This window comes from Dipodascopsis tothii, assembly GCF_038497935.1.
Source record: "Dipodascopsis tothii strain CBS 759.85 unplaced genomic scaffold V1510scaffold_4, whole genome shotgun sequence".
Lineage (NCBI taxonomy): Eukaryota > Fungi > Ascomycota > Lipomycetes > Lipomycetales > Lipomycetaceae > Neoaidaea > Neoaidaea tothii.
Window position 1 is genome coordinate 356291 of NW_027117988.1, and position 23273 is coordinate 379563.

The following is a 23273-nucleotide window of genomic DNA, read 5'->3' on the forward strand; positions in this document are numbered from 1 at the left end:
CGGTAGATCTTCTTCCTTCGCATGCGAGACTTGATCAGTCCAGAAGACATTTCACAGCCTTGGTTCTGGCAACCGCGCACGGCCTGGGTACTTTAATGAGCTCGTTTCCGGCCCGGGCTTGGTCTGGTTGAAAAATCCTCGCCGAACGTTGACGCCTGCGAGAACGAAGCGCGCCGACACGAATCTGCGCCGCACAGCACGAAGCCGCAAGACCCCGCTCGCGAGCGCGAGAAGAGCCCGCGCGGCCGGATAGAACAATAGACTGCAAGGTGAGTGTGCGCGCGCGGGCGCGGCGCGGTGTGCGGCCGGCGGGGCGGACAGGACGCTGTTCGGGCCGGCCGGCCCGTCAGCGGCGACTGCCGCCGGCTGTCCGCCGCCCGCCGCCCGCGGCTCGGGCCGCACCGCGCCCGCCGGCGCCTCCCTCTTCGTGCACACGCTGACCACCAGATGCCCGTCTGGACGCAAGAAAGAGCCAATTCGCTCCTCGGCCAGGTTCTCGACTCGCGGCTCGAGCTCACCGGCCTCCTCGGCCTCGGTGCCTACGGAGCCGTCTACTCGGCTGTCGACCGCTACACGCTCGTGCCGTACGCCGTGAAGGCCATCCGCAAGCCGCGGCGACGGTCGTCGGCCACCGAGCGCGAGATCCGCGAGGTCGAGCTCCACGCCAAGGTGCACTACCACCACAACGTCATCAGCATCCTCGAAATCCTCGAGAACGACTTTGGCAAGGACGAGCCACCGGCGCCGACAACCGGCGCCGGCGCGGACGGCATCGCCGGCCTCGTCGACAGCGTCGCCGAGGGCGCCGACGCCGGCACCATCTATGTCGTCATGGAGTACTCGCCCGAGGGCGATCTCTTCGCCAACATCACCGACGCCCGCAAGCGCTACGTCCACAAGGACGCGCTCGCCCGCGACATCTTCCTCCAGATCCTGGACGCCACCATGTTCTGCCACGCCAACGGCATCTACCACCGCGATCTCAAGCCCGAAAACATCCTGGTGTTCAAGGACGGCGCCTCGGTCAAAATCACCGACTTCGGCCTGGCCACGACCGAGCCGCGCACGGCCGAGTTTGGCTGCGGCTCGTCGTTCTACATGTCGCCCGAGTGCCTGTCGAACGTCAAGTCGATGCCGTTCGGCTACGACTCGGCCGCCAACGACGTGTGGTCGCTGGGCGTGATCCTCATCAACCTGACGTGCGGCCGCAACCCTTGGAAGAAGGCGACCCGGGACGACGAGTCGTTCCGGGCGTACCTGCGGTCGCCCGACACGTACCTCCAGAAGATCCTGCCGGTCTCGGACGAGCTCGCGCGCATCCTGCGGCTCGTGTTCGAGATCGACCCGGAGAAGCGCATCAAGCTGCCGGACCTGCAGCGCGCGCTGCTGCTCTGCCGGTCGCTGACGACGGTGTGCAAGACGCCGATGCCGCCGCTGGCGACCGGCACCGCTGTCTACGACCCGGCCACCGGCCAGTACTCGCCCGAGACTCCCGACTCGTCCGTGTTTGGCGACGACGAGCGGCAGGGCCGGCGGCCGTCGCGCGCAGACGAGCCGCCGGTGCGGGCCGAGCGGCGGCCGCCGTCGCCGCTGTCGCCGATGTCGCCGCTGTCGCCGGCGACGCCGGTCAGCCCCCGCATCGACAACAACCCGTTCCGGCGGTCGACGAACCCGTGGCTGACGCGGGCCGAGTCGCCGCCGCTGGTGACGTCGCGGCCGGCCAGCCCGGACGACGGCCTGAGCTACTACGTCGACCGCCACCACCAGGACGAGCCGCGCCAGCGGCGACACACGGCCACGGACCAGCTGGCCACGCCGGCGCGGTCGCGGTCGCGGCGGGCGGACGACGACGTCGAGCGCATCTGGACCGAGATGGACTCGCTCGGCATCCACATGCCGCCGTCGCCCGACTCGGCCGACAAGGACCACTACGTCGTTACGTCGACGTACCAGCCGCCGCGCGCGGCCAACGAGAACGTGCTCGCGGCCAGCGCGCGGCTGCAGAACCTCGTGCGCAAGCCGTCGGCGCTGTCGCTGTCGGACTCGTCGTCGCTGTCGTCGCTGTCGTCATCGTCGTGGACGCCGTTCCAGCGCGCGCGGCCGTTTGCGCCGCGCGCGGCCGGCTCGCCCGTGCGCGCCCTCGGCGAGCCGTTTCTGTATACTTCCCAGGGCGCCGGGGTCTAGGCGCATATGTTTTTTTGGGTATTGGTTCGGTCGGGGTTCGGTTGCATATGTCTTAGCCGTTAATAATACATGAGCGATTCGCTAGCACATCCCTAGCCCGCGCAGAACGGGTGCTTGAGCGCGTCCGCCGGCGTGAGGCGCTTCTCCGGGTTGAGGTGCAGACACCGGTCGAGCAGGTCGAGGAAGTGCGCGAGCAGGACGCGGTCGGCCTCCTTGTTGGCCGACGCCGAGGCGTGCGCCAGCACGCGCGCCTTGAGGTCCAGCGTGGGCTTGGCGAACGTGTACGTCTTGAGCACGGGCTTGCCGGTCAGCCGGTCCGTTTCGGCCGACAGGAAGTTGAGCTGGTCATCAAAGTGCGTCGACACAAACTGGCCGCGCCGGAGCAGCTTGTGCGACATCTTGCCGCGCGTCTCGAAGATCACCTTGAGCATGTTGTTGTTGGACTTGCCCGGGAAGAGGATCTTGCCTGTGTAGAGCTCGTACAGCGTGCAGCCGATGGACCACATGTCGATCGCGTAGTCGTACGGCAGCCCGAGAATCAGCTCGGGCGCGCGGTAGAACCGCGAGACCAGATACGGCGTGATCTCGTTCTCCGAGATGTCCGCGGCCGACCCCAGGTCGCACACCTTGAGCACGTTCCGCGACTCGTTCACGAGGATGTTGTCCGGCTTGAGGTCCGCGTGCAGCAGCTCGCACTTGCGCAGCAGGTACAGCGCCTGGAAGATCTGCTGCGCGTACGCGCGCACTGCCCGCAGGTTGATGCCCACGTCCCGGCCGTACTTCTTGAGCACCTCGCGCAGGTTGTTGTGGAGGCTTTCAAAGGCCAGGCACAGATGGCCCTTGTGCACAAAGTGCCGCAGCAGCCGGATGACGTGCTTCTTGTCGTCCGGGTCCGCGTCCCGCAGCTTGTCTAGAATGCTGATCTCCTTGGCGCCGGCCTTGCGCATGGTCTCGTTGTTGCGGATGATCTTGATCGCCACCGGTCGGTCGCCGTCCTTGGTGTCGACCGCGCGCACGACCGCAGAGAACATGCCCTTGCCGAGCGTGGCCTGCACGTTGTACCGGCCGTCCAGCAGCTCGCCGACGATGATCCGGTAGTACCCGTCGGGGTCGTCCCAGTTGTCGAGCAGACTCTCGTCGAGGCTCTTGGCGTCCTGGCGTTGCGCGGGTGCGCTGCCGTCGACGGGGTCGCCGAACATGTCGTCGTCGGCGAACATGTCGTCCGCGGGCGCGGGCTCGAGCACGGACGCGGGCTCGACCGGTGCCGGCACCGGCACGGCCACGGCCGCCTCAGCCACTGCATGGCCGTGGCGCAGCAGCGGCTCGTGGTCGTCCGTCTGCTCGTAGTCCACCGCGGAGACCTCGTCCAGCACGGCCGCCTCGGGCGTCTCCGGGCTCAGCGCCGCCGGACTCGGCTCGGCCGAGCTGCCCTGGTACTTGGCCAGAATCTCTTGGCGCCGCCGGCGCCGCAGCTCAATCAGCTCGTCCTCTGAGAGCTTTGTCTCCGGCTCCGGCTCTGGCTCCGGCTCTGGCTCTGGCTCTGGCGCGGCCGGCGCTGCCGGCGCGCCTCCGTCCGGTTCACTCTGGCCACGACGTGCGCTCTGACCATCGTTAGCATGTGTACGTCCTACCGTCGCGGTTGCGGCGGCTTTGCGCGCCGGCGGAGACCTCGATCGGCCCTTGCTGTGGTCGTGCGAACCGTGTCTGTCACGCGCGTACGGCTCCGGGTCGTACCGGTGTCGGCGGCGGTCGCGGTCGCGATCCCGATCGCGATCCCGGTCGTAGGCCCTGTCGCGCGATCGGTCCCGTCCGCGCGAGCGGTCGCGCGATCTGTGGCTAGGTGACCTGGCGTCAGTGCTGGCCGCGGCGGCCGCGTACCTCTCTCGGATCGACATGGCGGGGGCCGGCATGGATCTATTCAAAGTGTCAACAGAGCGAGTCTTGGGAGGCACAGGAGGCTCAGAAGACGGAAAAGAAGGATTTGCCTTTACGATTTCGCCTTCTGAAAGGGAGCCGGAAGAAGGGCTGCTTGTGCGATCCATTGTGTCGCTCGACGCACAACGCGTGCTTGTGCTACCAGGGTGCGCGGCTGCGTGCGTGCGTTCGGCTGAGTGCGTTCGAGCGCTCGTGGAGCTCTGGAGTGCCTGGGCGGGCCGCGGGACGGAATTGGAGCGGCGGGTGCGGCGTGGATGGCGGTGGACGGACGCCCGAGGTGCTTGATAGAACGCAAGTGCGGTTCGGCGCCGCACTTATGCCCCATCCGTGCGCCGTCACGAGGCCTTAAGCCACCATCACCACTTTTCGCTTTTTTTTCTTCGCCCACGTCGACTACGAAACAGCAATCATCATGTCCGGCAGACAGGGAGGAAAAGCCAAGCGTGAGTATAGGACGCGCGGCCGCGGCTGCGCTGGACACGCAGGGATCGACTGACCGCGCAGCGCTCAAGGCCCCCAAGAAGAAGTCCAAGGAGCTCGACGACGAGGACGCTGCGTTCCTTGAGAAGAAGAAGGCCGAGGCCGCTGCCCGCAAGGAGATGGCTGCTCGCGCTGCCAAGGGCGGCCCGCTGGTTGGCGGTGGAATCAAGAAGTGAGTGCGGGCGGAGGGTAGTGCTGACAGATCAGGTCGGGCAAGAAATAGGCCAGGCTGGAGGGATCCGGGCGTGCGCCGAGGCTGCCGGCTGCGGCGGCCGCTACGGGCGCTGTGGACGCAGACTGCCGCACGCACGGCTACGTACGCGCCGGCACGGCCGCTGCTGCGACGCGTGGCCTGACCGCGGCGGTCTAGACGGCTAAGGACAATGTACGTAGTAACAAAATTCGCAAACACCGGACCGGCCTGCGGGCCGGTATGCACAGGGCTGTTGGGGGCATGCGGCGCCGCGCGGCGCCGTGCGACGCGGGGGTGCGGCGCCAGCCAGTCGCGGCCGGCCGCGGCCGGCCGTGGCCGCGCACGCCCCCGTGGCCCCCGCCGATCACCCTGTCATGGCCGGGCGGCGTGGGCCGCGGCCGGCGCAGACACGGCGCGCGCAGGCGGCGCGGCTGGCGCGGACACGGCGCGCACGGCGGGCTTGGGCGCGGCGGGCGGCACCACGGCGGGCGCGGTGGCCGGCAGCGCCGCGCCGGCTGCGGCGTCGGCAGGCGGGCCGTTGGCCGCGCCGCTAGCCGCCGGCGCAGCAGCCGCGGCGGTTGCACCGCCCGCACCGCCACCTGCCGGCGGACGCGTCTTGCGCTCGCGCATAACCACGCGGTCGCCCTCCAGGCGCCAGCCGCAGCCCAGCACGTTCACGCAGTCGTCCCAGGACCAGCCGGTCAGACGCTCGACGTCGCGCACGGGCATGTGGAAGTAGGCCATGCCCAGTCGCTTGAGGGTCTGGCGAGTCATGTTGCGCTCACCAAACGCCATCATGCGGCGGCGGCCCGGATCGGTCTCGCCGACGTACCGTCTGCGCCACAGCACGTAGTCGCAGTCGACCATGGCCGCGATAATCTGGCGCAGGGGCAGGTCGTCGCGCACGTTGTACTTGTCCATCACGGCGTACGCCTCTGCGGCGTTGTTGGCAAAGTGCACGAGGTGCAGCGCGTACAGGGCCACGACCTCGTGCAGCTCGGCGTCAGACAGCGGCAGGACCGGGTGCACGGTGTCCAGCAGCTGCAGCATCGACGGCAGGTACGACTCGTAGTGGCCGAGCAGGACGGTGACGCGGATCGACAGCAGCAGCACGCTCTTGGCCAGCGCGCACGGCGGCGAGGCCAGCACAGCCTCGCGCAGCGTGCGCAGCGCCATGACGATGTCGTCGAGCTGGCGGCGGCGCACGAGGGTCTCCCGGCCGGCTGGGTCGGCGGCCGTTGGGGCCGCTCCACGGGCGCCAGCCGCCCCCCTATCCGCCGCGCCGCGACCGGCCCCCAACGACACGCTCCGGCTGGCCGCGGCCGGCTGCGTGCTTGTGCGACCGGCCGCCGCAGACGCCCGGCGCTGGCCCGGCCCCGTGCCGCGGTAGCCGAGGCCCTCGAACGTGTCGCGCAGGTCGCCCACGGAGCGCGACGTCGCGCAGAACGACAGGTACTCGCGCAGAATCAGATCAAAGTACTCGCGCTGCGCGACCGGGTCCTGCTGGAGCCGCACGTCGTTGCCGCGGCTCACCAGGCCGTAGCTGTCGAGCCGGCCCGTGTCTGGTTTCATCCTCGGCTGGCCCGTGATCGCGTCCGGATCGTGGTCGCTTTCTCGTATTCGACGTCCGACCGCGAGTGTATGCGGTCAGGAGGGTTCCCAAATGGGCACTAAACCCACATTGGCGTCTGGGCAGCTGTCCTCATGTCCGGGCCGTTTCGTTGGTTTTAGTCAGCCTAACCGCCTTGCGAGCGATGGATCGTCAGATTTTGGCGTGATCCCAGGCCAGGGTCCCAACAATATCCACGACAAACGGCTTCGTCGGAACCGATCTTTCACCAGCGCGCCGCGCGAGCCAGCTCTCGACACCCTCGCCCGGCATTGCGCGCAAGAGCGCGAGACAACGAGCACAGGCACAGCACACGCGTGCGCACTCCTGCAACCGCCGCACAATGGGCTACAGCAAAGACGTGGACGGCGACGCGGTCAGCGTCAGCAGCGACTTCAAGGACAGCGCGCTCGGCGTCGTCGCCGGCATGGTCGGCTTGGCCGGCAAGGCCGCCGGCGACGGCCGCACGGGCGCGCGCACGTCCGCCACGGCCGCCGCGGGCTCGTCGTGCCACCAGCGACGGCTATCGGCCGGCACCGAGCTCTCGGACGAGCTCTCGATCTCGGGCGCCGTGCACCAGGCGCGCCAGGCGCTCACCGTGCTCTGGGACGAGCTGCCGTCCTGGCGCCAGGACAACCACTACATCGTCTCGGGCTACCGCCCGCTCACAGGCTCGTTCAAGGGCTGCCTGCACTCGCTGCTGTACATGCACAACGAGTCGGTCAACATCTACTCGCACCTCGTCGGCTCGGTCGTGTTCCTGGTCGCGCTCGTGGGCATGCTCAACCTGCTGCTGCCGCGGTACGCGACCACGTCCGGCGCCGACTTTGCCGTCTTCGTGGTCTTCTTCCTGGGCGCGGTCGCCTGTCTGGGCATGTCGTCGACGTACCACTGCCTGAACTGCCACTCGGAGCAGGTCGCCAAGTTCGGCAACCAGCTCGACTACCTCGGCATCGTCTTCCTCATCGTGGGCTCGTTCATCCCGGCGATCTACTACGGCCTGCACTCGATTCCGTCGTACTACGGCGTGTTTTTCGGCCTGGTCTGCGGCCTCGGCGCGGTCTGCATCGTCATCACACTGCGCAAGGAGTTCGCCTCGCCGCGCTGGCGGCCGTTCCGCGCGCTGCTGTTTGTCGTCTTCGGCCTGTCGGGCATCATCCCGATCACGTTCGGCGGCTTCCGGCTCGGCCTCTCGGAGCTCTCGCAGCGCATCCAGCTGCCGTTCCTGGTCGCCGAGGGCCTGCTCTACATCGGCGGCGCGACCATCTACGCCATGCGCGTGCCCGAGCGGTTCAGCCCGGGCAAGTTCGACCTCGTCGGGTCGTCCCACCAGATCTTCCACCTCTGCGTGATCGCGGCGGCCGTCTCGCACCTGGTCGGCATGGTGCGCGCGTACCGGTTCCTGCACGGCCAGCGCGCCGGCTTCTAGCCGCCGTCGGCGCCGCTACCGCCTGCGGAGTAAATAGACAATAATATTGACTGGCGCCCGGCGCCCGGCGGCCTCGGCCGCCGGCTGCCCCCTAGGCCAGCGCGAAACGTTCTAATATACTATAACAATGTTCATGGTGCCGCTGGCCTCCGGCAGGCGACGGACAGCGCTCGCCGGCCGTCCTATGCACTCGGCGGCCGCTAGCACTGGATCTGGTCGAACCGCTCGTCCTCCTCCTTCTGGGTATTGATGTACATGATCGTGCGCTCAAAGTGCTTGCGCGGCGAGTCGTTGGTCGACGGGTCGAGGATCGTGTTGGACAGGTTCGACTGGATGAGCGACAGCAGGCCGTTGACGTACTTGACCGAGACCATCTCGCAGCCGCGGTCGAAGTAGTACACGTACCGGTTGAGGATCTCCACAAAGAGCTCGACCGAGACAGCCGTGTCCATGCACGCGTCGGCCACGCGCAGCGCGCGCTGCAGGCACTCGAGCACGCGCTTGCCGTCGCGGTACAGCGGCGTCTTGCCCTCCTCCTCGCCGCGGATCGGGATCTCGACCGCCCACCAGAGGTGCGACGCAAAGTACACGGCGCGGCACTGGTCCGGCTTCTTGAGCAGCTTGGACGCGTACAACGCGTTCTTGGTGATCAAGGTCTCGTAGTTCTCCTTGGTGAAGTTGCGCGACGAGTGCAGCGCGCCCGCGATCACGCTCAGCGCCTGGAACTGCGCGCGCGAGTCCGAGATGGCCTCCTCGTAGACGAGGTAGGCCTGGGCGAAGAACTCGTACGCGACCTCCTCGGACTCGACCTGGTCGGCGATCTGGCCGGCGAAGATGTACAGCCGCAGGCACGTGTCGGCGATGGACGGGCCGACGGTCGTATAGATCTGTGTGATGAGCTCGTGCGCGAACTTGAACACCGTCACGATCTTCTGCGCGTACGCGTTGTCGACGTAGCGCCGGCCGCGGTACGCCTGCGTGAGCTTGATGCACTGCGTCACCAGCGCCGGGAACGTGTACCGCACGCGGTCGCCGCCCTGGGCAAACACCTTGCGCGCGGTCTGGAGCATGCGGAACTGCACGTCCGGCACGTCGCTCTGGATGAGGTGCACCATGCGTGCCAGCCAGCCCTGCTCCTCGACGGTCTCGTCCGTCTCGGCCGTGGTCTTCTTGGCCGGCGGCGGGATGGCCATGGGCGCGCTGGCGCCGGGCGGGATGCCGCCGTAGGCCGTGCCGGTCGTCTGCTGGCCCTCGACGATGATCACCTTGAGCAGCTCGGCCACGCCCTCGACGTCCTCGGGCGTCTCGATCTTGGTGTAGTTCTTGAGCATCGAGTGCGCGACGGCGGCCGCGATCGACCGCCGGGTGGCGTACGGCTGCGCGTGCAGCAGCCCGACGTAGTGCGGGATCGCCAGCACGTTCAGCAGCGACTTGTACGAGCTGATCGGCGCCAGCAGCAGCGCGAGCACGTTGTTCTTGGCCGGCGACGAGTGCAGCTCGGCGTTGTCCTTGTACTCCTCGGTCTTCTCGCGCATGAAGCCCATGATCTCGTCGATGTAGCCGAGCTCGGTAGGGTAGCAGTTGAGGCACAGGTTTGTGAGCGAGACCAGCAGCGCGGTGACGTCGCCGATCGAGAGGTCGGGCCGCGCCTTGAGCAGCGCCTGGATCTGCTCCCAGAAGACCTCGAAGAGACGGATGTCCTCGGGGATGCCCGAGAGCTCGTCCTCCTTGGGCGTGGCCGGCTTGGGCGCGCCGTTGGCCGCGCCGTTGGCCTTGGGCGCGGGCTTCTTGGCCGTGATGTCCTCGTCGTCGTCGCCAAAGAGGTTGGCGCGCTCAGAGGCGGGCGAGCCGGGCGCGGCCTCGGCCTCCTCGGACTCCTCGGGCGCCTCGGCCTCGTCGGCCGGCGCCTCGGGCTCCTCGACCTCGGGCTCCTCGGGCTCGGCCCGCGCCGGCTCCGAGTCCCAGTCGCCGTTCAGCGCCGGCGCGTCCGCCGGCGACGGCGTCGAGACCTCGTCCTCCACCGTGTGGTCGCGGAACAGGCCGTACTCCTCGGCCACGTTGTCGCGGAACCGGATGCGCTTGACCGCGGCCGCCAGCTTGGCCGCCGCCTTGGCGTCCTTCAGCCGGCGCACGTCCGGGTCCTCGGCGTCGCGCTCGCGGATGGCGAACGCCGCCAGCCGGTCGATCATGGCGATCACGATGTTCTTGACGTTCACCGCCGGGTTGAGCTTGCCCGTCGCCGACAAAAACTGGTCCAGCGTGACCAGGTGGAACTCGTCCGGGAAGACCTGGGTGATGACCTCGAGCAGGTACTCCTGGGCCAGCACGTCGCGGCACTGCACGATCTGCTCGAGAATCACCGGCAGGATCGTGTTCTGGTAGATGTCCTTGTCCACGCCCTCGAGCTGACTGAGCCGGACCAGGTTGATGCCGATCAGGATCTGCAGCTCCTGGCGCTCGCGCATGCGCTTCTCGCGCTCGCGGCTGTGGCCCTGGTGCTGCAGGCGCACCCACAGCTTGTTCATCTCAATGAAGTTGGTGATGACAAAGTGGATCGAGTCCGTCAGGTTGCCCTCGGGGCCCTCGCTGTCGCCCACGGGCAGGCAGTCGCGCGACTGGCCCGACAGGTAGTAGCGCAGGAACAGGCCGCGGATGGGGTGCTGCACGCCGCGGCACATCTCCATCATGTCCTTGAGGATCTCCTTGACCGGCGCGTCCGGGACCGACATGTAGACGGTGCCCACGGTGACCATGAGGTACAGCCGCGGCAAGATGTTTCCTGGGGTCAGCTCCGCGCACCGCGCCACGTACCCGCGTACTGCACCAGCTCGTACAGGTCGGCCAGGTGGTTGTTGGGGTGGTTCTCCTTGAGGTACACGCTCAGGTTGCGCATGGCGTCGAAGACCGACATGTACAGCTCGTAGTACTGCTTCGGCCCGAGCGAGCTCGTGCGCAGCTCGGACAGCATCGTGCTCGCATGCTTGAGCGCGTCCATCAGCTTGCCCTTGCTCTCGAGGTTCTTCTGCATCAGGTGCGACTGCTGGCGCACGACGTTGAGCGCGTCGTCCAGCAGCCGCGCCTGCTCCTCCTTGGACGGCGACGGCAGCGGGGTGGCCATGTTGCTTGCTGGTTGGTTCACGTCACACGATGCGGGCCGCGCTCTGCCAATTCTGCTCCTCGATGACCCGAGGACGGACGGATGGGATTGAGAGAGGCCGCGAAACGTCGTGGGTGTAGCTGAGGAGCGGGCCTGGGTGGGTCAAAAAGCCGCGATAAGCGCCGCGGTCACGTGCAGCTCGTCATCAGGCGGGCCGGGTAAACAGGTGGGGCGCGCCGCGCGGGGTGCGGCGCGGCCGCCGCACTCAGCCACTGCGGCCGGTGGCTGGGGCGCCGCACGGCGTGCGGCTGCGCGCGGCTACCGAGCGCGCCGCCGAAGGCAGCCACGCTCGACGGCCCGCCGCCGAAGGCAGCCACGCTCGATGGCCCGCCGCCCAGCCCGCAGTCACTCGAGCCACGCCTGCCGAAGGCAGCCACCCTCGGCGGAGCCGCCGCCGGAGGCTCGTGGTGAGCGTCTGCCGCGCCGCACGACGTGCGGCTGGCGCGTCACACAACACAAGCCCTGCCAGAGCCGGCCGCGCTCTGACCCGAACACTGTGCGGCTCACTACTCGCGCAAGCCCTCGCGCCCTCCACGTTCAATCCGTCTTCGGTTGCTATCTACACTAGTGTCGGCGCACGTCGTCGTAGCGCTCGTGGTCGCGCGCCAGCATGAACGAGTGGTCGTGGTCGTGATGCGTGCCGTTCGGCTCGGACGGCTGAATCGACTCGAGGAAGGTCGCGTTCGAGTTGAGGCGCACGGTGGCGTCCTCGGTGTCGACGCAGAGCTGGGCGGCCATCCACTGCCCGAGCTGGATGTTTTCCCAGCTGCCGTAGAGCTTGTGGTGGTTGACGCCGGCAGCAAACAGCGTGATGTCGACCGCGGTGTGGCCGAGCGTCGACCAGTGGATTCCCGCGCGCGCCGACAGCAGCTCGCCCAGAGCGATGGTCAGCGACGTGGCCGCAATCGTCGTCAGGATCTCCTCCTCGGTCGGGCTTTTGATGCCGTACTCGCGGAAGATGCGCTCGACCAGCAGCCGGCGCTTGTCGTCGTCCGACCGGCCCTGCGCGACGTACTCGTCCCACAGCGAGCCGTAGTACGCGGCCGAGTGCGAGGAGGACGCCAGCGCGTGCGGGTGCCACGCGTAGTCGGGCACGCCCAGCGTCAGGCCGCCGCACTCGTGGTCGGCCGCCGAGACCAGCGTGGTGTCGTCGCGGCTCTCGACGTACTCGCGCACCTCGAGCATGACCTTGTTGTACTCAAAGATGTCGTGCACGTGGCCGACGGGGTCGTGCATGTGCGCGGCGTGGTCGATGCGCGAGGCCTCGATGAACAGAAAGAAGCCGCGGTCGTTTCCGGCCGACTCGCGCTCGAGCCAGGCGATGGCGGTCTTGGCCATCTCGCTCAGCGACGGCTCGCGGTCGGCCCGGCGGTCGGCCTCGAAGTCCAGGTGGCCCATCGACGGCAGGAACATGTACGGCAGCTGGCCGACGGCGCCGCACTGGAGCTCGTCAAAGTCCTCACGCGTGGTGCCGATCGTGAAGCCCTCGTTGTGCGCGTACGTGAGCAGGTCGAGGTCGTCGCTGCGGCACGACTTGGGCTCGGACTGCGGCAGGAAATAGCACCGGCCGCCGCCCATCATCAGGTCCACGACCGGGCCCAGCGGGTGCGAGTACCCGACCAGCTGCTCCGCGATCGCCGCCTCGTGGTCCCGGTGGTGGACGTGGGCCGCAAAGCCGGCCGGCGACGCGTGCGTGATGCGCGATGTGACGACCATGCCCGTCGTGTATCCGGCCAGCTTGGCCGCCTCGAGCACGGTTCCGCACGGCCGCACCTCGTCGTCCACGCCAATTGCGCCGTTGTACGTCTTGATTCCGCACGAGTACGCCGTGGCGGACGCGGCCGAGTCCGTCACGAGCGTGTCGGATGCCTTGGTCCGCACCAGGCCCACCGCCATCTCGTCCACCGGCAGGATCGTGGTCTCGTTATGCACGTGGTTGTAGTAGTCCCGGGCCATTGTCTCGGACGCCGGGCCGTAGCCGTCGGGGAGGATGAAGATCAGGTTCCGGGGCTTGGTTTCGGGCTCGCCGGTGGCCGCGGCGGCCAGCGCCAGGACGGCGGCCAGCGCCTGCGTGGGGGCAAAGAGTCTCATCGGCCGTAGTTTGCGGGTCAGCTCTGAGCCGATGTCGTCTGTCCAGATGTGCGCGCCGAGCCGCTTGGGTGCTCGTCTCGGTCTTATCTAGGTGACAGCTGCCGCGGTCGCCTGATGGGCGCGAGACCCCGAACATGCGGTTGCCATCTGGGCCGCCGGTTCAGATCGAAATCACCCGCTGGGCCGCCCCAATCGGAACCGCGCGGGCCACCAGGGTCCGCGCACGGCGGCGGCGGTCGCGTGCGCCGGCTCGCGTGCGGAACGCGCGAACGGCGCGAACGTGCGGGCGGCGGGTGCCGGCGGGTGCCGGCGGACGGCGACGCGGCGACGTGGCGAGGTCAGCTGACCAGTCGCGTCCCAGGGGCAGCCGCACGGCGTGCGGCGCGTCTGGGGCGCTGCGTCGCGTGCGGCGCACGTCCCGACGTCCCCCGCATCGGCGCCCGGCCGGCCAGCCACCCGAAGCGGTCGGATGCGTGCGCACGGCCGCGCCGATGAGTCAGACCCGCAGCGAACAGCCGCATATCGGCACCAGCCGCCTCGTAGCTTGCAGTTGCGGCCATACCCTGAAGCAAGCACAGTTCCCCGTCCGATCAACACCCGTTAACCTTCAGTGGGCCTGCTTAGTACTGCGGTGGGAGACCACGCTGGAATCGCAGGTGCTGCAATTTTTTTGACGCGCGACGGGGACCTGCGCTGACTTGTGTCCGGCCGGTGGCGTGTTGACTGCAGTTGCGGCCACACCCTGAAGCAAGCACAGTTCCCCGTCCGATCAACACCCGTTAACCTTCAGTGGGCCTGCCTAGTACTGCGGTGGGAGACCACGCTGGAATCGCAGGTGTTGCAATTCTTTTTGCTGTGCACACATGCACGGCCGCGATGGCCATCGTAGCGTGACGGCGCCAAGAGATGGGCCGGTGCAGCCGACCGGGTAGGCTGGAGGCGGCTGTCAGCCGGCGGCCGCAGCGCGCCGGCAGCGCGCCGGAAGCCTGCGAGCCGGGGCGCCGCACAGGGTGCGTTCAGCGGCCGGCGGCCGGTGCGCCGCGCGCCGGCCAGTCAGCGCCGGCAGGACCGCCACCGGCGCGTTATCGCGATGGCGGGTCAGGTGATAGATGCACGTGACATGACGCTCACATGATCACCGTTGCTCGCTCCTGCTCCTCTCCGCACTCCAGATCTACACGACCCGCCGCCCGCCAGAGCCCGCCGTCAAGTCCAGCGCCCAGGTCTTCCGCCGAGCTTCTTCCGTTGACCTTCCCGCAAGCCCCGGCAGCCCCCGTCCCCAGTTGGAATTGGTGGGATTGATAAAAGGGCGATTTGATAAAGAACGGCCGTTGACCAACGTCCGATCGGCCATCGCACCGCCGCCGCAGCCCGTTCGCCGCCGAAGCCCGTCCGCCCCGCTCCGGATCCGCCGCCGAGATGAGCTCGACGGTGCCCAAGAATGAGCAGGCCATCCTGCAGAAGCTGGTGGCCATCCGCACCAAGCTGTCGGCCATCAAGCAGGACCGATCGACGTACGTCAAGTCGTCGGACGTGTCCCGGCTGTACGAACAGCTCATCGGCGAGGTCCGCAAGATCAACCACATCCGCGAGGATCCGACGCTGCAGAACGAGCAGAACCGAGGTACGTGGCCGGCCGGGCGCGCTGACCGCAGTCGACGTCGTCCTCGATGACGTCTTCCAGCTGATGTCGCTCTTTTTCCTGACCGTGGGCCTGACCCGGTCGGCGCCGGCGACGTACGCGTCGCTGACGACGGTCAAGGTACGTGTGCGCGGGGCCCCGCTGACGCCAGCGTCTGCTCGACCATCTCAAGGAGAGCCGGGTGTACTCCAACACCGACATCCAGCCGATCGAGGAGCGGCTGGCCGAGATCAAGAACATCATCGAGCGCGACGTGGTCAGCGAGTCGCCCGAGATCATCGAGCTGCTGCGCGTCAAGATGGCCGTGTGCGAGACGCTGCTGCACGAGCTGCAGACGTCGCTCTCGCTGATCTCGCCGGAGCTGACGACGATGCTGCAGAAGCTGGTCTCGATCCGGCGGCAGATCATGTCGATCGGCGCCAAGCCCAAGTTCTCGATGAGCGAGCTCAAGACGTACCAGGAGGAGCTGCGGGCGATCGAGAACTCGCGCGTGGACGGCCACTTTCTGTCGCCGGACGGCAACATCCCCGAGGGCCAGAGCGTGCTCAACGGCCTGCTCGACGACTGCCACAACCTGCTGAGCGATTTCCAGGCCCGTGGGGACCTGGTCGCGCCGGCCCTGCGCTCGATCTACGAACAGCTGGCCGAGATGCGCGCCCAACTCGACAACCTGATGCTGACCCACCGGTGGACGCTCCGCGAGACCGATCTGTACAACTACCAGAATAGATTGCAGGCAATCGACGACATGCGCGTGAACGGCGTGTTTTTGGACGAGGACGGCAACGTGCCCAAGGGCCAGAAGGTACGCGGCGGGGGAATCGGGCTGACATAGATCCTGCTGTATCTGCTGCGCCGCAACTACGCGCTTATCTACCGGCTGCTGGTCTCGTCCGAGCCCGTGTCCGAGGGTATGTTTCTGTGAGACGCCGCTGACGCCAGCGCTCATGCCGATCCAGAACCAGCTGTCGACCGTGCGCCGCTGCCTGCTCGAGGTCAAGCGCATGGACGGCCTGTCGTCTGCGCGCGAGCTGTATCCGTACCAGATGAAGCTGGCGTCGATCGACAACCTGCGCGTGGACGGCAAGTTCATGATCGGCAACGCCATCCCCGAGGGCCAGGGCATGCTCAACGCCCTGCTGGCCGAGGTAGGTGGCCGCGCGAGCGCGCTGACCCAGTGTTTCGACCTGTGCCACGAGCTGCGGGTCGAGTTCGACGAACAGGACTAGCGACCCGCGACCCGCGTTGTGGCCGACCCGACCCGACCCGACCCGCGACCCGCTACCCGCGACCCGCGACCCGGCCCATCTGCCACCCAGCGACCCGGCTTCGGCGACCCGGCGCTCCGCCCGACCCGACCCGCCGGCCCAACCCGCCTCCGACGCCCAGTTTTGCCCTTTTTTCTGTTTTGTTACGTCCGGATCCCGGCCTCGTTGCCGGCCCGGCTGCGGTTGTCTGCCGCCGTATCTTAGGCCCGCCGGCGTCTGTCAGGCGCCGGCCGCAGGCCCATACTAGAGCCTCTCGCGCTTGATCATGTATTATCACTTAATATCGATAGAACACTGTCCCCGCGCCGACGTGGTGTGCCTGGCTCGTGCCGCTGCAGCCGCGTCGTGCCCCTGGCTCTGCTTGGCCGCGATCGTCAGTAGCCGAACTTTGACGTCTGCATAGCGTAGCACTACACCACGAAAAAAACATCGCGAGATCTCCAAACCCGCAAGTCTGAACGATTGTTCGCCGGACTGGGGCCCAGCTATCATCGGCAGCTGTCCAATTCGCACACCGTGGCCATCCGGACCGCCAGAACCTAATTGGAGCCTCTTTGGCGACGTGGCGTGGACAAAACGAGCACGGCGACGACTTGCAAGAAGCATACGTGTAACGAACCAGGCCCTAGCCGCGGCCGAAACACGCACCGGACGGCGGTGCATGCGCGCAGGTGAGTGTAATGACCCGGCTGACGCGTGGCGACGGCGACGGCGATGGCGGCAGCCGTGACCGGGCGGCTCGGGCGGGGCCGCCGGGTGGAGAAGTCATCGGGCGCGTCAGCGACGGCCAGACGCGGCGGACGGACTGACCGACAGAGCTGTGATAGCGCACGAGAGCGGAGACGACTAGCGGACGCGATGGGCAAGAAAAGCGGCAAAAAGAACAGATCGGGGGGATCACAGGGCAGCTCTGCGGCGACGTCGCCGACCGGGTCGGCGGGGTCTGCGGGGTCGGCGTCGCCGGTGGGGTCTGCTGGACTGGCGTCGCCGGCGGAGGCGGCCGAGCTGAAGGAGACGGCTGCTGAGTCGGTGGCCAAGCCCGTGGAAGCGCCCGTGGCCGAGCCCGTGGCCGAGGCGGCGGCCGAGCCCGAGCCCGAGCCCGCGCAGCCGGCCACCAACGGCGCAGACGCGGACGGTGCCGGCGCGGCGGACGACGCGGACGATGCCGACGACGTCGACGACGACGCTGCCGACGACGATGACGACGACGACGACGTCGACGCCCTCCGCGAGCAGCTACAAGACGCCCTCGACAAGCGCGACGAGTACGAAAAGCAATACAAAAACCTGCTGAGCAAGGTCTCGGGCATCCGCGACGCTCTCGGCGACCGGTTAAAGACCAACTCGGTAAGCGGCGGGCCGGCAGCGCTGACAGACAGGAGGAGATCGCGCGGCAAAAGACGACGATCGAGTATCTCGAGAAGAAGAATAAGCAGCTCACCGAGACTGTGACCAGCCTCCAGCAGGAGGTGCTGACCGCGTCCGAGGAGTCGGACAAGATGTCGCACGAGCTGGCCAGTCTGCGGCAGATGAGCATCTCGTCGCAGGGCTCGTGGTACAAGGAGCGCGACGCGCTGGTTGCCAGTGAGCGCCGGCTCAAAGACAAACTGGCCGAGGCCGACAAGTCGGCGCAGGACTGGGAGCTGATCGCGACCGAGGAGCGCACGCTGCGCGAGAACTCGAGCCGGCGCATCTTCGAGCTCGAGGAGCACATCAACGGACAGAAGGACATGGTGCGGGTGGCACACGAAGAGCGCGACGCGCAGACCGCGCGTGCGCGCGAGCTCGAGACGCAGCTTGCTGGCGCGGCCGAGGAGCGCGAGCGCGAGCGCGAGGAGCTCGAGCAGCGGCTGAAGACCGAGGTTGTGGCGCTGGAGACGCAGGTTGCTGCCGCGCAGGCCGACCGCGACGCCGCGCAGGCCCGGCTGGCCACGGTCGAGGCGGATCTCGAGCGGTGCCGGCCGTACGAGGCCGAGGTCAAGGAGAAGTCGCTGCTGATCGGCAAGCTGCGGCACGAGGCCGTCATTCTGAACGAGCACCTGACCAAGGCCCTGCGGCTGCTCAAGCGCGGCTCGCCAGAAGACAACGTTGACCGCCAGCTGATCACCAATCTGCTGCTGTCGTTCCTGGCCCTGCCGCGCAGCGACACCAAGCGGTTTGAGGTCCTGCAGCTCATCGCGGCCTGTCTGTCGTGGAACGAGGAGCAGAAGGTGGCGGCCGGCCTGATCCGCGGCGGCGTGCCGGGCAAGGACCGCGCCGGGTCGAGCGATCTCGGCGCGCGCTCGGTCTCGTCGTCGCTGCTGTCGTCCATGCGCGGCCGCAAGGGCTCCCAGGGCTCGACGTCCTCAGGGACGTCAAGCACCAACTTGGACGCCCACTACTTCACCGAGGGCCACGAGAGCATGGCCAGCCTCTGGACCGAGTTCCTCGAGCGCGAGTCGGCCAAGAAATGATGTGTATAGTCTACAGACCCAGTTGCATTACAGAGCCAGGGCGGCCCGCGTGCGTGAGCCGCACAGCGTGCGGCTGCCCATCAGCCACTCACGAGCCTCCGCCGGTGACTCCGGTGCGGTGGCTGTCTCCGCACATGCGGCGCGTTCAAGTTACACGAGCCACGCCTGCCGCAGACAGCCTCCCTCCACGGCGCCGCCGCCAAGGTGCGCCAGCCACGCACGAGCCGCTGGTGGCGGCTCAGCTGCGGGCCGCTGCCTTCGGCACGTCCGGAGCGCGCCGCACGGCGTGCGGCTGATAGAAGCTACGCGAGCCACGCCTGCGCAGGCGGCCAGCCACCCTCGGCCGAGCCGCCGCCTGAGACAGAGCCTGCCACGGTGACTCCGCCAAAAAGCTCCTTGGCCGGATACACCGGGCGGGCCGCGTCGTGAAGCTGTCACAAGCTACGAGGCGCGTCGCGCGTCGTGCGGCTGCCACAGATACGCCACGATCCGAGCGCGCGGGGACCCCCAGGCGCTCACCAGCCACGCCGCGCCTCCCCGCCCGCACGGGGCTGCCTCCGGCGTGTGGCACAAGCAACGCGGCAGCGCAGCGAGTAGCGCCGCAGCCACATGCATGGCCTTGGCACAAGAGTCACGCGGCAAATGCCGTCAGCCGCACGTGGTGCGGCTCACTAGTCAGGGCCAGCAGCCGCCACCACGCGCCGCCCGCAGCTCCGGCAGACACAAAAAGTGTATTACTAACCTATTTCTTGAAGTAGTACTTGTTGAGGTACGCCATGATCACGTCGGGCTGGAAGATAGCCGAGTGCGAGGGCGACGCAATCAGGGCCTTCGCCCAGGCGTTGAAGGTCGCGTACTTGGCGTCGGTCTCGAGCGAGGTCTTGATCGACGCCGGCAGCACGCCCGCGTCCGTGAAGAGGTACAGGCGCGCGATGAACGGCACGACCATGATCTCCGGCACGGTCGGCACGGCCGAGCCGCCGAAGAACGGCGAGGGCGTGCCCAGCGACGGCTGGAACTTCTCAACGGCCTCGAGCAGGCTGCCGACCTTGGAGCCGTCGCCAAAGAGGACGTTGCCCCAGATGGGAATGATCAGCCCCATGAACTTCTCGGTCATGAGCCGGCCCTTCGCGAGCTCGAACGGGTCCGACAGGCGGAGGCCGGCCGAGGCCGGCGCAATGTCGGCAATGAACTCGGTGATCACGTTCGACTCAATCAGGTACTCGTCGCCGTACTTGATCGTGGGAACCTTGCCCTCCGGGTTGACCTCCTTGAGGAACCACTCGGGCTTGTTCTTGAGGTCGATCTCGACATACTCGTACTCGATGCCCGACTGCTCGAGGGCCATCCACGAGCGGGCGGCCCAGGGGCACTGCGTGGAGCAGTAGAGGATGAGCGGCTTGGCAGGCTTGATCTTGGTGACGACAGACATTGTGGGTGGGGGTGCAGCAGGGCGGGCTGGGGGTTTTATAGATTAATCAGCTATCGTACCCGGCCTGATGGCGCCGCGTGCCGGTGACGCGATCGCGCCCGCGCCGCGCCCGCGCCGCGCTCGCCCGCGGCCGCAGCGGACTTGCGGCGCGCGACCGCGGCCCGGCCGGCGCGCGGGCTCGGGCTCGCTGCGGCCGCGGCCCGGCCGGCGCGCGGGCTCGGGCTCGCTGCGGCCGCGCAGCTGGGCCGGAGTTAGCTTATCGCCGGGGTGGGGCGCGCCGCACGCCGTGCGGCGCGGCGGCGGCGCCGGGTAACCGCGGCCTCCCCCTGGCCACCCGGGTAACCGCGGCGTCGCCGCCTCAACCGACCGTTCGATCCCGACCGCAGCCCATACCGGCCCCCAATGCCCGCCGTCCGCGACTCGTTCGAGCTGGCGTCACTGGCGTCGTCGTCCGACGGGTCGCTCTCGCGGTCGCGGTCGGACTCGCGTCGGCTGTCGACCGTGGACGATCTCGACAGCCGCGGCAGCATGCGTCAGCTCGGCTCGTTCGACAGCGCCCGCCGCGGCTCCTTCGGCGGCTCGCTGTTCGAGTATGGCGAGCACCTCTACCCCCTGGCCGCGTCCGCCGACGCCCGCGCGGACGCCGCGGTCCCCCTCGAGAGGCAGAAGCGGCTCGGCGTCGTCAACGGGCTCGGGCTCGTTGTCGGCCTGATGATCGGGTAAGTGGCCGCGCGGCCGCCCTGACGCAGATCCGGCATCTTCTCGTCGCCCACGCAGATCCTCGTGGCCGGCTCGCCCGGCGCCGCGCTCGTCGTCTGGCTCGTCGCCGGGCTGCTCGTCTGGACCGGCGCCGCGTCGTACGCCGAGCTCGGCTCGGCGATCCCGCTCAGCGGCGGCGCCCAGGCGTACCTGCACCACATCTTCGGCCCCCTGACGTCGTTCCTGTTCTCGTGGACGGCCGTCACGATCTTCAAGCCCGGCTCGACGGCCATCATCGCCATTGTGTTCGCCGAGTACACCGGGCGGGCGCTGTACTCGCTGCTGCCGGCGCCGGCGGACGACGGCAGCGGCGGCGTCCCCCGCGCCGTCGTCGACGCCATCTCGCCCGAGTGGTTCAACAAGCTGATCGCGATCGCCGCGATCGTGCTCATCACGGTCGTCAACATGCTGTCGACGCGGATGGGCACGCGCGCCGGCGACGTGTTCATGTTCCTCAAGGTGGGCTTGCTCGGGGCCATCACGCTGCTGGGCCTCGGCGTGCTCGCGCTCGGCAAGGGCGCCGGCAACTTCGCGCCCGGCTGGTTCGAGGGCACGTCCGCCGCCGTCGACGACTACGCGTTCTCGCTGTACGCGGCCCTGTGGGCGTTCGACGGCTGGGACAACCTCAACTACGTGACCGCCGAGATGAAGAACGCGACCCGGGACCTGCCCCGGGTGATCCACCTGTCGATGCCGATCGTGATCGTGAGCTACCTGGCGGCCAACGTGGGCTACTTTGCCGTGCTGTCGCGCGACGAGCTGGCGAGCTCCAACACGGTCGCGCTGGCGTTCGGCCAGAAGCTGTTCGGGCACGCCGGCGGGATCGTGTTCACGGTGGGCGTGGCGCTGTCGTGCCTCGGCGCGCTCAACGCCATCACCTTCACGTCCGCGCGGCTGATCTACGTCTGCGGCAAGGACGGCTTCATCCCGGCGCGGTTCGGCAGCATCAGCCGGCGGACGGGCACGCCCGTGATCGCGCTGCTGCTGAACGCGGTGCTGACGGTGGCGTTTGTGGCGGTGGGCGAGTTCGCCACGCTGCTGACGTTCTACGGCGTCGCCGGCTACGTGTTCTACTTCATCACCGTCCTCGGCGTGGTCGTGCTGCGCGTGCGCGAGCCCAACCTGGACCGGCCGTACCGCACGTACATCACCACGCCGATCCTGTTCTGCTGCGTGGCCCTCTTTCTGACCACCCGCGGCGTCTTTGTCGCGCCGCTGCAGTCGCTCTTCACCGCGCTCTTTGTCGCCGCCGGCGTGCCCATCTACTACTGGCGCGTCGGCGGCGGCCTCCAGCGCATGCCCTACGTCGGCCGCGTCTTCAGCCGGGCGGCGCCGCCGGCCGCGCACACGCAGCTGCAAAACCTCGACGAGGTCTAGTGTATTACTCGGCAATCACAAACAGCTGCTTCGACGCCGAGACCTGGTTGTTCATCAGCTTCTCGAGGCCGGTCAGCACGCCGTCGAGCCCGCCGGGCACGATCTCGTAGGGGTGCGCCGGGAACGAGCCCTCCTGGAGCCACTTGGTCAGCTGGCGGCACGCCACGCAGGCCAGGTCCTTCTCGGCGGCCACGCCGTTGTGCGAGCGCGCGACGAGCGTCATCTCCATGTTGGTGTCGGCCGGCTTGTCGTCGCCGATGGGCAGGACCGTGGCGATCTTGTGCGCGGGCGTGCGCGCGACGGCCTTGGCCACCTCGACGTACGACCCGCCCTCGGAGATCGTGTCGAAGACGTACTCGACGACCTGCCCGGGCTTGAGCACGGCCTTGATCTGGTCCGCGACGCTGCCGGCGCGGTAGTCGACCACAAAGTCGCACCCGATCGACTTGGCAAAGTCGCCGCTCTTGCCGGCGACGCCGATGATCGGGCCGATGTTGGCCTTCTTGGCGAGCTTGACGGCCGCCGCGCCGACCGACGTCGACGCGCCGTAGATCACGAGCGGGATCTCGGTCGTGGCCGGCGCCCACGGCGTGGGCAGCCGCAGGTTGTAGAACAGGCCGTGGATGGCCGTCAGGTCTGCGGTCAGCGCCGCGCGCGCCCATACGTACACACGAGCGGGTACGTCGCCGCCTCGGCGAACGAGACCGACGCGGGGATGTGGAACGTCGTGTACTCCTCGGCGATGGCGTACTCGGCGAACGATCCGTGCGGCTCGCCCATCTGGTGGAACGCGCCCACGCGGTCGCCCTTGCGGAACTGCAGCACGTTCTTGCCGACGGCCTCGACCACGCCGCCGATGTCGTCGCCCGAGTTGTGCGGACGGTCGGTCCAGACGGGGTACTTCCAGTCCTTGGGGTTCGAGCCCGAGACATAGACCTTGATCAGGACCTGGTTGTCGCCGGGGGTCCTGCGGTCAGCACTGTGGCGCGGGTGGCGCGCGCCGCGGCGGGCCGCGCGCCGCGGGGCGGCCGCGCACTCACGGGATGGGGACCTCCTTGGTCTCGTAGCTGAATGGCTTGCCGATGATGATAACTTCCTTCATTGTGCTTGGGGGATGGGAGGCGGACGCCCGCGGCTTTATACCCGCGGTTCTTTCTTCGCGACGGCTGCCCACGCAGCGGGGCCGCTAGCGCGCGCCGCACGCGGTGCGGCGCGCCGGCCGCGCGCGATGACATCAGCGCCGTTAGTCAGCCCGGGCGGCCCG

General features: G+C 68.2%; 12 protein-coding genes across 12 annotated transcripts; 6 read left to right on the plus strand and 6 right to left on the minus strand.

Moving 5' to 3' along the window:
- Positions 1–116: 116 nt before the first annotated feature.
- Positions 117–2230, plus strand: V1510DRAFT_273722 (kinase-like domain-containing protein). Its single transcript, XM_066930603.1, has 2 exons — positions 117–269; positions 448–2230. Exon 2 carries the CDS (start codon positions 448–450, stop codon positions 2182–2184), a length of 1737 nt encoding a protein of 578 aa, XP_066790978.1. The 5' UTR covers positions 117–269; the 3' UTR covers positions 2185–2230.
- Positions 2231–4629, minus strand: V1510DRAFT_273718 (kinase-like domain-containing protein). The gene is made up of 2 exons (XM_066930602.1): positions 2607–4629; positions 2231–2483 (listed from the first exon to the last, which is right to left on the minus strand). Exons 1-2 carry the CDS (start codon positions 4224–4226, stop codon positions 2277–2279), a joined length of 1827 nt encoding a protein of 608 aa, XP_066790979.1. The 5' UTR covers positions 4227–4629; the 3' UTR covers positions 2231–2276.
- V1510DRAFT_411550 (translation machinery associated TMA7) lies at positions 4432–5067 on the plus strand. The gene is made up of 3 exons (XM_066932915.1): positions 4432–4562; positions 4624–4771; positions 4807–5067. The coding sequence occupies exons 1-3, from the start codon at positions 4532–4534 to the stop codon at positions 4820–4822; spliced, it is 195 nt and encodes a 64-aa protein (XP_066790980.1). The 5' UTR covers positions 4432–4531; the 3' UTR covers positions 4823–5067.
- Positions 5068–5164: 97 nt separating this feature from the next.
- Positions 5165–6364, minus strand: V1510DRAFT_406032 (uncharacterized protein; the record flags this gene model as incomplete). Its single annotated transcript, XM_066932362.1, has 1 exon — positions 5165–6364. The coding sequence occupies one exon, from the start codon at positions 6362–6364 to the stop codon at positions 5165–5167; it is 1200 nt and encodes a 399-aa protein (XP_066790981.1).
- Positions 6365–6744: 380 nt separating this feature from the next.
- Positions 6745–7830, plus strand: V1510DRAFT_406033 (hemolysin-III related-domain-containing protein; the record flags this gene model as incomplete). The annotated part of the gene is made up of 1 exon (XM_066932363.1): positions 6745–7830. One exon carries the CDS (start codon positions 6745–6747, stop codon positions 7828–7830), a length of 1086 nt encoding a protein of 361 aa, XP_066790982.1.
- A 100-nt stretch (positions 7831–7930) lies between these two features.
- On the minus strand, positions 7931–11078 carry V1510DRAFT_273707 (vacuolar protein sorting-associated protein 35). Its single transcript, XM_066930601.1, has 2 exons — positions 10642–11078; positions 7931–10609 (listed from the first exon to the last, which is right to left on the minus strand). The coding sequence occupies exons 1-2, from the start codon at positions 10946–10948 to the stop codon at positions 8031–8033; spliced, it is 2886 nt and encodes a 961-aa protein (XP_066790983.1). The 5' UTR covers positions 10949–11078; the 3' UTR covers positions 7931–8030.
- A 441-nt stretch (positions 11079–11519) lies between these two features.
- V1510DRAFT_411556 (alkaline-phosphatase-like protein) lies at positions 11520–13343 on the minus strand. Its single transcript, XM_066932916.1, has one exon. The coding sequence runs from the start codon at positions 13076–13078 to the stop codon at positions 11552–11554; it is 1527 nt and encodes a 508-aa protein (XP_066790984.1). The 5' UTR covers positions 13079–13343; the 3' UTR covers positions 11520–11551.
- Positions 13344–14249: 906 nt separating this feature from the next.
- V1510DRAFT_411560 (uncharacterized protein) lies at positions 14250–16036 on the plus strand. The gene is made up of 6 exons (XM_066932917.1): positions 14250–14702; positions 14734–14840; positions 14872–15525; positions 15556–15631; positions 15663–15868; positions 15899–16036. The coding sequence occupies exons 1-6, from the start codon at positions 14498–14500 to the stop codon at positions 15947–15949; spliced, it is 1299 nt and encodes a 432-aa protein (XP_066790985.1). The 5' UTR covers positions 14250–14497; the 3' UTR covers positions 15950–16036.
- Positions 16037–17212: 1176 nt separating this feature from the next.
- V1510DRAFT_347720 (uncharacterized protein) lies at positions 17213–18225 on the plus strand (the record flags this gene model as incomplete). Its single annotated transcript, XM_066930831.1, has 2 exons — positions 17213–17335; positions 17368–18225. Coding segments are annotated over 2 exons (981 nt in total), but the record flags the coding sequence as incomplete, so codon positions are not given.
- Positions 18226–19153: 928 nt separating this feature from the next.
- On the minus strand, positions 19154–19872 carry V1510DRAFT_411564 (uncharacterized protein). The gene has a single exon (XM_066932918.1). It carries the CDS (start codon positions 19787–19789, stop codon positions 19184–19186), a length of 606 nt encoding a protein of 201 aa, XP_066790987.1. The 5' UTR covers positions 19790–19872; the 3' UTR covers positions 19154–19183.
- A 369-nt stretch (positions 19873–20241) lies between these two features.
- On the plus strand, positions 20242–22044 carry V1510DRAFT_411565 (amino acid permease-domain-containing protein). Its single transcript, XM_066932919.1, has 2 exons — positions 20242–20592; positions 20623–22044. The coding sequence occupies exons 1-2, from the start codon at positions 20276–20278 to the stop codon at positions 22007–22009; spliced, it is 1704 nt and encodes a 567-aa protein (XP_066790988.1). The 5' UTR covers positions 20242–20275; the 3' UTR covers positions 22010–22044.
- On the minus strand, positions 21983–23138 carry V1510DRAFT_411567 (chaperonin 10-like protein). The gene is made up of 3 exons (XM_066932920.1): positions 23050–23138; positions 22678–22976; positions 21983–22645 (listed from the first exon to the last, which is right to left on the minus strand). Exons 1-3 carry the CDS (start codon positions 23109–23111, stop codon positions 22014–22016), a joined length of 993 nt encoding a protein of 330 aa, XP_066790989.1. The 5' UTR covers positions 23112–23138; the 3' UTR covers positions 21983–22013.
- Between the last annotated feature and the right edge of the window lie 135 nt (positions 23139–23273).